The following is a 9510-nucleotide window of genomic DNA, read 5'->3' on the forward strand; positions in this document are numbered from 1 at the left end:
CCTAATTGTGGGGAGTTCAGCAACTGGCCCTGCTTTCAGGGGAACTGGGGGTGGGGGTGGTTTCATATCCAGCCCCTCATTTTTGGTGGCAATCCAGCAAAACCAGTAGGGATTCCCATATTCTGTCTTGCCACCAAAAAAGGTACATTTTCAACAGCTGTGGCAGCACAACAGTACATAAGGCCACATATTAAACTAGAAAACCAAACTCGTCTCAGTAAAAAAAAGTGTTGCTAAAAATGGTGTTGCTTTTAAGCCCAGCATTGGTTTGATCCCCAGTGCAGAGTCACAAACAGCTGTGGCAGCACAGTGTGGGGCCATAGGTGGTGGTGGCAGTGGCAGTGATGACAAAATCCTTAAGATCTGCAGCCAGGAACAGGTTATGCAGAGCTGTGTACCAGGCTGTAAAGAACTGTCATTGTGACACATCCCATTTCCCTCAGAGGCAAGGCCAGTTATGAAATCCCTCTCTGTTCTTTGCCCTGGCTGCTGCAGTTGGTCACCTCCAAAATAGTGCCTATAGAACAGTTTTAGAAGCTGCATCCTAAAATGGATGATGGAAATCATCTAGGTTATGGGGAAAAAAAAATATACTACAATGGGTTTTTTTCTGATCTTGCTCTGTTGCATTAGCTCAGCTGCAGAGCTAATGACTGGGCATTGGCTCCTGAACCCCTTCTGTGTCAAAGAACACACAAAAGATCCTGAACATTTGAGTCAAAACTAAAATCCTCTCTAAAGTGCTTATGACTGGACAGCCCAAAACTGAGGCTCTTTCAGAAGGTGCACCCGTGTCCCACTTGAAGACCTGGACCCAAATTTGGTGAACAACGGCTCTGCAAAATGTGTGTTACAGGGTTTGTGTTCCCCACACCTTTCCTTTCCACATGTTTACATCCCCTACATGTCTGTACAACACTACCAAATGCAATTCTTACTCTGCTGCTATAAATAGCTACCCAAACTTAAGGAGAGTAGAGAACCATTCTGTCCAGGTTGGGTTCTGTGTCTGGGATGATTGCTTTAGGCTCTGTCCATAAACCTATCACCTGATAATCTGTTGATTCTCAGCATCTCTGAAGACAACTCCTGTAGATCTGAAGCTGGGTTCTATGACACATCAGTGCCTAAACCCTGTGAGCAGTTCTGGAAAGAAAGAAAAAAAAAATCCTTAAATCTTTCCACCCTCCATAGCCCCCACTCATTGGTGCAAAGCCCTTTACCAGAATTGTTTAGACCACAAAACACCCACAAGTCACAATTTATGAAGTTTGGCAGCCTAATCACTGTAGACTTTCTCAGAGTAGATCCCCACAGTAACAATTATTTTCTGCTTTACTGACTCAGGGAATTTCATTCTAGTTTTTCTCCCCTTACCTCCCATCCACCCTTTTATTTCTAGGCCACATTTCTTCATTCTCTCTTGCACGTATTGTGCCTTTTGTGGCCAAAAAAAGCCTGCAGCTATAGTATTTCCCCATGTTGCTAGTGGAGACTGCAACAGCCTGCATAATTTGTCCCCTCAAATGCAGATCTGCCCTAAACCTTCTGGTTTATTTGTTTGGCCACACTGGTGAGTTTCGAGTTGTTCAGTAAAACTTGGAGATGTGAATCATTATCGGGAGCTTTTGGGTTTTCAGTGAATCCCCGTGAAATAGAGAATAGAAACTGCAAGTTTTAGGTGCTTGTTGTCACTGCAGCAGCAGCACAAGCCGTGTGACACGAGGCTCTGTGCCTGGCTGCAGGCTTTGTTCTGTACGGGCACAAAAAACATTGCGGGCAATGGGATTTTAAAAACATACCGGGAGAAATCTCAGATCCTTTTTTTCCCACCCTCATTTCCTTTTTGAAGGGGATTCTGTTCCATTCAGCCTCTTCCCCAGAGAGCAGCTTTAGTTTAGCGACGCCTCAGCACCCCTCAGAGCAGGGAAGGCAGCGAGGGGCTCCCACACATCCTTTTTGTTCCACACGAAGCCAACCTCCAGCCTCACGCAGGCCCTTCCAGCCTGGGAAAACCTGGGAATTGCTCCAGCCGGGAGGGCCGGCCGAGTGAACAGAACACCTCAGCTGCATGGCCCTCACCTCCCGCCGGACCCTCAGGGCCCCGCTGCCCCACCCGCATCCCCCGTGGCCTCAGAGCGTGAATTTACCGCGGAGACAGCCCGTACCTGGCTGGCATAGCCCCGCAGGCGCCGGACCCGGGCGGGTGGGCGCTCCGCCGGCGGCGGGGCTCGAACCCGCCACCCACGGGCCCCCAGCCCCGGCCGCCACCGGGCGCCTCTCCCTGCGCGGCGGGCGGGGAGCGCCGCCTGCACCCCGCCGCGCCTCCAGGGGTCGCTGTGGCGGGAGCGCTGAGTTACGCGCTCCGCGATTCGGCGGCGCTGTGCCGCGGGCCAATGGCAGGCGGCGTCTCAGCCGCGCGCCCGCCCGCCCCCGGTGCCATCTTGCCGCGGCCGCGGGGAGCCGAGCGCGCCCGGCCATGCCGCACTTCCAGGCCTGGGAGGAGTTCACCCGCGCCGCCGAGAAGCTCTACCTCGCCGACCCCATGAAGGTGGGACAGCCCGGGTCGGGAGGGGAGGGTGCGCGGCCCGGCCGCGGGAGCGGCGATCTGGAGGCGGCTGCAGCTGCGCGCAGCTCGGCGGGGGCGGCGGGCGGTGTCGGGCTCAGGGGGCTCGCTGGTGACTGCACCGGGGAGGCGAGAACCACAGAATCGCAGATTAGGTTGGAAAAGAGCTCTGAGATCGTCGAGTGCAAGCTATGACCGAATCAGCCATATTGAGTAGGCCGCAGGTAACCCTAAGTGCCACGTCTGCTTATTTTTTGAACGCTTCCAGGGATGGCGACTCCACCACCTCTCTGGGCAGCCCTTTCCAATGCACTGTCACCCTTTCTATGAAGAAATTTCTTCTAATGCCCGCCCTAAACCCACCCTAGCACAGCTTTAGCCTGTGTGCAGGTGCACCCTCCTGTCGGGGAGTTGTGGGAAGCGATAAGGTCACTCCTGAGCCTCCTCTTCCCCAGGCTGAGCAAGCTCCATTGCCCTGCTCTGGATTCCCTGCAGCACCTCCGTGTCCTTCCTGCAGTGACAGAACTGTGCCCAGAACTGGACACAGCTCTTGGAGCGTGGCCTCAGCAGTGTCGAGTGCGGGGAAAAGAGCCTGCGAGGAAGGGGATTGCTCCTTGGTGTTGCAGCTGGCCGTCCTTTCCTGTGGAGCGGCAGGGAGCTCTCGTTTACAGCCCCAGGAGCATCCCTAGGGAACGGTGTTCCAGCTGCTGTTACTGGCTGCTGGGGTGAACCTCAAGACCTGAACTTCAAAGACATTGAGCTCAACCTGTGTGTTGGAAACCGAGGTTAAGACTTCTACTGAAGTATCAATAATTAGTTTATTTTAGGAGTTTATAGCATTTAAGATCTGTATTATTTGAATTTGTCCTTTCATTAGCTCAATGCGTTGCATTGTTGCCTGCAGTGACCTTTCAGACTGGAACGTGTTTGCATCCTAAAGAACAATTCCTCAAGGACTTAACTTCTCGGTTTATGACTGTTTCTTGTTTCTGGTCACTTTTTTGGGAATGTGGTTTATGCAAATATTAAAATTTACCTCAGTCTTCAGAAAAAGCATGATAGTTCGCCTAAAAAGCAGTACAAAAATGTGATGTGAAACTCACACCTGAGAAAACTTCAGTAAAAAAGGCCTAGTGTTCTTCACCAAAAATAGGAGAACTAGAGAAACCTTCAGAAGATTAAATTAATATCTGATTACTTAAAGCAGATTAGCTCTGCCTTTTAGTTAGCACAGAGACACCATATGTGATTGCTGCTGATAATCATATTGCCCAGTTTTGCCTTCCTAGGCTCTGTGACATTCAGTTAAATGAAAAAAGGGATGTCACTGCAGCCAGGAGTTGCTCTTCCCCTTACCTCTAAAGGTGATCTCTTCCTATCCACGGCAGTAAGTTTGTTACAGAGGGGTTTATATAGGCCCTGTTGTCACAACACGAGTATCCTCCTGTTAATTTGGCAGATAATTAGCCCCAGCAGTTTTGTAATTGGGCTTGCTGGGAAGCTGAAGGAAGAACAGGAGCTGTGGGAGATGGGTGTGTGTTCTCCAGCCAGGAGTGCTGTTGCCTTGGCAGGAGCAGGTTATGGATGCACTGAGCGTGTTCCTGCTGCCTGTGCCAGCCTCTGGTGCCTTTGGGGCTGCTCAGCAGGGAGGTTGCTGTTACACTGCTGCTGTGCTCAGGAGGTGGCAGTTTGTTACACACAAAGGGTCAATCTGTGGTGAGATCCACTCTGCAACAGGAATTTCAAAATGTATTTGTAGCAAAGGAGGTTGTTGGCCATTAGCACAAATCAGTGCACAGTAAAAACTTTGCAGTGTGAGTTCAGAATTTGTCAAAGGCAACCCTTGCTTTGTTTCCAGTTCCTGATGTTAGCTGAGGCTGCAAACTGTGCTGGGGGGAACCACTTAATGCTCAGCCACTGAGGATGTGGATATTTAACAGTGTGACTTTGAGAACTTTGGTGATTTGAGGGTCCAGAGGGACTGGATGGGTCAGAGCTCAGGGCAGGTGAGCAGGAGTAGCTGTGTTTACAGTTCAGGTACCATAGCAGAAAAAGTGGTGGTGTTGAGCCTGCCCCACTCAGCTGATCCCTTTCAAGTCTTCATGTGGAGTTACTCTTTTTTGAAGTTTTTCAAGCCTACAAACACAGGCTTCCAGTAGTTTTTTCTGGGCTGTGATACACAGCGAGGGGGTGTCTCGTCTCTACGTGACTCTCATGGTTTGTCCTGCCTGTCTCCAAGGTCTCTGCAACTGTTGTTGCTGAATTTGCAGGGTGTTTGAACATGCCCAGTGTTAACCTTGCTGATGCTGCTAGAAAACCAGCCTACATTATAAAGCAGGGAAATGTGGGGGGGTCAAATTCCACACCACCTTGGCTGTGGGATCACAGCTCCCACAGCACCAGAGCTGAGCACTGCCACAGAGGTGCTGGAAACATGGTGCAGTACATAATTATGGTTAAGGGTAGTCTGAATGTGGGCAGATCCCCTTCAATATATACTGAGAATTGTTGCTGTCAGTGCTAATTCCTAAAATATTAAAAATTAAAATGTTTGTCATTGCAGGTCCGTGTTGTTCTCAAATACCGACATTGTGATGGGAACCTCTGTATCAAAGTAACAGATGATGTGGCTGTAAGTACAGAGCACGTTCCCCTTTCAGAGCTTCTTGTACCACTCACAGACTTGTGTTTATTGTCAGTCAGCCTGGGAGCTCCTGGACACTGCCTTGAGAGTGCCTGACAGTTTTCTAAAAACTTGTACTCAGCCTTTCCCTATTGCTGTGTCTGCATTGACACTGACCGGTTCAGGAGCATTTTCAAACAGGTGTTTACTACTGTGAGTGGGGTCCTTGGATCTGCTCAGTGTGGTGAAAGCTTCCAGCCATAGGTGAAGTTCCTTCTTTGTGATTATGAGACTGAGTGACAGCAATGTTCCAGCTAAGGAGCTGTTTTTCTACAGTCCAGGGTATTCTGGTGCTCTGCAGTCCAGACACAGTATTCTGCCCTACTCTTGCCTTCAGACTTGGAAGAGAGTCAAATTTCTTCTTTCCAGGAAAAGTAGTCTGGCATTGGAATTTCAAGTGCCTGGAATGGATGTGAAACTCCAGCAAAGGCACTTCTTGATAGGGCAGTAGGGCTTAACATGGGTGAGCTGTTGACTGTGGGGCACTGATAATGGGGAATTTAAGGGTAATTTTGTTGAAATCTCCCATAGGGAAAGTTGGAGTCAGGTGATAAACTCTTCTGGGGTGTAGGCTACCTTTCCTGCTTTCAGTCAGAGAAGGATGTTGCACCAGGTTGGGGAAAATGGGGACTGGTTTCAGCATTTGGGTTGGGTTATTTTAGTGTTTGGGGGTTTTGTTTGTTTGGGTGGGGTTTTTTTGTTTTTTTGGTTTTTTTTAATCAGATTCTGTGTTCCGTATTTAGGGCTGTCTTAGAAAAACAGGTTTTGCTTGGAGAAGGGGATCCCTTTCAATGGGAAATACTGAATTTTGTGTCCTGGCAGTGTAACATTAAGGACTGTGAAAGGCAAAATAAGCTTGCTTTCAGAATATAAAGAGTTGGCAAGTAACAGGTTTGAAATATGTTTCTGTGTTTAGACAACACAAAAAAAGGACAGCTTTAAAACCCAAGCTTTAACAGCTTTTTGGAGCTAGAAGAAACTAGGATAAATCATGAGTTTCCCTGCTCTCAGTATGGGAGGCGTGAGCATTAAGGAGAAGCTTAAAAGCAAACACAGATATGTTTGTGCTCTGAAACAGGGTAGGTGTGTTGGTGCTGCCTCCTGGTAACTGCTGAACATTTCGGTGCTCTCCTTGTTCTGCGTGTTCCAAGCACAAATGCACAGCAGCTACAAACAAGGTAAAAGCAGTCAAAGTGAGATCTGATATCAGAAACTTTGTCTTGCAGTGTTTGCTGTACAGAACAGACCAGGCACAAGACGTGAAGAAGATTGAGAAATTCCACAGTCAGCTCATGCGGCTCATGGTGGCCAAGGAATCCCGCAGTGCTGCCATGGAAACAGACTGAAGGGCTGCCAAGAAAATCACTGCTCTGGTCATATTTCACTGGAAGCAAATCTTTGGGATTTCAACGAAAAACTGGGGCAGGAGATGCTTTTATGTACTGAAGTGGACTGATGACAAGTCTGAAGCATTTTCACCCCTCAGACTCCACTTTGGAAATCTAGGAAAATAAGTGCTTTCAATTGAAAGCTTATATTTATTTTTGGGTATTAAGCAACTATTCTTACACATTAGGTATGCTAAGAAGACAAGTAAATATTTTAAATCTACAGTATGTTAATGCAAATTTGTTAGGCCACAGGCATACTTCTGGAAAGTTACTGTAAAATTTCATATAGATTTCATTGTGTTCATACCTTATGCTGGTTTATTCTCAAAATGAGAGGGTTTATTAATCTAATACTATAGCATGGTGACTGGGTTTAATAAATATTTACATACATTATATAAATCTGTTGGGTTTAGAATAACATGTTTTCTGAACTGAAATGTTGAAATTGCCAATTTGTATTACCACTGTCGCTGGCAGCACTCTAGCTTTTGGTGTTGCACTCAGTCATAAGATGTGCAACATTATCCATAATGCAGTTTGTAGAACTCTTATACTGGCTAAGTGATTAAACTTCTGTATTTTAAAAATTAAAACAGAACTTCACTTAATATTCCTAGATATCTGTGAGAAACTGGGAGGGTTTTTTTCTGCTTGTGCAAATACTGTTACTAAAAAACAGTCAGTGGCTTTTTTACATACTTGAACTATTTTGTACTAGCAGGGGTTTGTTTTCCCATCCTTGCTTCAGGCAGAGTTGAAGTATATCAGCAAGACAAATTCTAGAAGCTCTTGCCTATTATCTAATAGAAAATATCCAACTGCACACTACCCAGATTCCTTATTCTAGCAGCTTGTTAACTGCAATTTCAAATGTTACATGTGGCAGGTGGATGTCAGCCAAATGAATAAATGGATGAAAACACCTTAATAAATACTTAAATACCACTGTCAGAAATAGACCAATGCTCCTGTAGCTTAGATGTGTTTCTCACAGTAACCTCTGGTAGGCTGATGGAAGCTTTAATTGTCTCTTGTAAAAAAGCTTTTTGTTTGAAAACCCAGTAGCTAAAATTGATACTTGCTTTGACTAGGTCTTGCATACTTGAAAACAGATCAATGTTTTCATGTAATTAGGCTATTGATATAACTAGGTGCTTTCAGAACTGATTTTTTTGGGGTTAAGCCAAGCCACAAAAGTAAAGCAGGACCATACTTGTGGTGGCATTTTTATATAATGAAACAATCTATTTAGGTAGCTACCTGCTGTCACTTACATAAAAATAATGGAGCTACTGGGAAGCAGTGGACTTTCCACATTTGCCAAAAGCTTGGAAAAAACCCACCAGGCTTGAATATTGCATTAGAGTACCCTTTCAGCTGAACACAGAATGTTGCACGTTGTTGTAAAATAGTGCAGCACTGAATTCCTGGTGACTGCTCAAAATTCTGGTCTGCAACAGTGACTGGTATGTGTGTAACATTTTTGTATCGGCTTTTGAAATATAAATAAAGCCAGAGAGAAGGCTGGACTCTGTTCATTGTTAAACTTTCATGAGATACTGTAATACTGAATTTTTTTTTTTTTTTGGTGCTCCAAATAACTTTGCTAATATTTGCAATATAGTAGTAGGGGGACTGGGTGTACCAAGTGGCTGAAAGGCTTCAGCTTTATTCCCCAGTAAGTTTTAGAGGAGGAGCAGTTACAGCACTGTATATTAGAGCAGCAGTTTTCAGGCAAAACAGGCAAGGGAACACATTTCTACTTTTCTAAATCCAGAAATTATTTCCCCAAAACCCTGGGGAAATACAGTTGCCACTTCTGTAGGAGTGATGTATTGTTAAGCTTGTTCTCCATATACTCAGAAGAAACGAGTGGTTCTCTGCAGTCAGAATGCAAAAGAAAATATTGCAAAGCTGCTGCTTAAGAAAATTAACTGGTATGGGAACTTACTCAGAAAAATATAGGTGCTTCATTACTTTGTCCTGGCATTTTCAGCCATTTCCATGCTGTGTCCATGGGGCAGTAGAGAAGCTCTGAATTCCAGGCTCTGTTTCTTTCATGCCTACGCTCTCGCTGAGAGTATCTGTGCTTATGTACGCTGATCACTTCCCCAATAAACATCCCCTGAGCTGGTCCATCATGTTGCCAACTACTTGACTGTGTCCTCTGGTGTGTGATTAAAAAATCAGTTTATTGTGGCTGCTGCAGCAAAGGGGTGCTCACAGTACCTGAATCTCTGCGTTGGGCAGCCCAGCTTGGCAGAGACTGCTGCTCTCCAGCCTGGAGCTGGTGCCTATTACAGGCTGCAATCAGGCAGGAGCACATGGGCAGACTGTGCAGTGACAGACAGGTGACCTTGGCAGAGGTGGAATGATTGGAAAAAATAGGATGCTTTTCCATGCTACAGCTAATTTTGCTGCTGCCTGATAGTTATCTTCAGTAATTGTTCTGTTTGGTGAGGGTAGTTTAATGAAAAGATAGGGGCCTTCTTATTGTTCCAAGAACTTGGGTTAGTTAACCCATGGAATTTATTTTGTTTCTCTGGGGTTCTCGTTCCCTGAGTGTCTTGATTTCAATTCTTTGTGCAAAGCACTTCATATCTGAGCTCTCTCTTATATGCAACTACTTACATGCAACCACTTCTGTTTCCAATTTTAGGGGTTTCAACCCTGTGCTGCTCCATATGTAATCCATTGTGGAAGTGTATTCTGGAGTGCAGGAAGATTTTTAAATTATCTGGAGAAGTGAGAAGTTTGGTCACAGGTTTTTGTTTTAGAGAGCCTTTTGAAAGAGGCCTTCCTATTAAAGTCCTGACCTAACTTCTGGGAGTGACAGGTTTATTCTGGAAAACTTGATGCTTTAGTGC

The 9510-nt window shown here is 46.0% G+C and overlaps 1 protein-coding gene across 1 annotated transcript; it reads left to right on the top strand.

Moving 5' to 3' along the window:
* Positions 1-2422: 2422 nt before the first annotated feature.
* SRP9 (signal recognition particle 9) lies at positions 2423-8781 on the top strand. Its single transcript, XM_041474052.1, has 3 exons — positions 2423-2551; positions 5130-5198; positions 6476-8781. Exons 1-3 carry the CDS (start codon positions 2480-2482, stop codon positions 6593-6595), a joined length of 261 nt encoding a protein of 86 aa, XP_041329986.1. The 5' UTR covers positions 2423-2479; the 3' UTR covers positions 6596-8781.
* Positions 8782-9510: the final 729 nt, after the last annotated feature.

This window comes from Pyrgilauda ruficollis, unplaced genomic scaffold (assembly GCF_017590135.1).
Source record: "Pyrgilauda ruficollis isolate IOZ18807 unplaced genomic scaffold, ASM1759013v1 scaffold31, whole genome shotgun sequence".
Lineage (NCBI taxonomy): Eukaryota > Metazoa > Chordata > Aves > Passeriformes > Passeridae > Pyrgilauda > Pyrgilauda ruficollis.

Excerpts from the sequence above, each read along its gene's own strand:
- SRP9 (XM_041474052.1), top strand. The coding sequence starts at position 2,480 with ATGCCGCACTTCCAGGCCTGGGAGGAGTTCACCCGCGCCGCCGAGAAG. Across the intron at positions 2,552-5,129 it reads ACCTCGCCGACCCCATGAAG|GTCCGTGTTGTTCTCAAATA; the intron begins GTGGGACAGCCC and ends TTGTCATTGCAG. Across the intron at positions 5,199-6,475 it reads AAGTAACAGATGATGTGGCT|TGTTTGCTGTACAGAACAGA; the intron begins GTAAGTACAGAG and ends TTTGTCTTGCAG.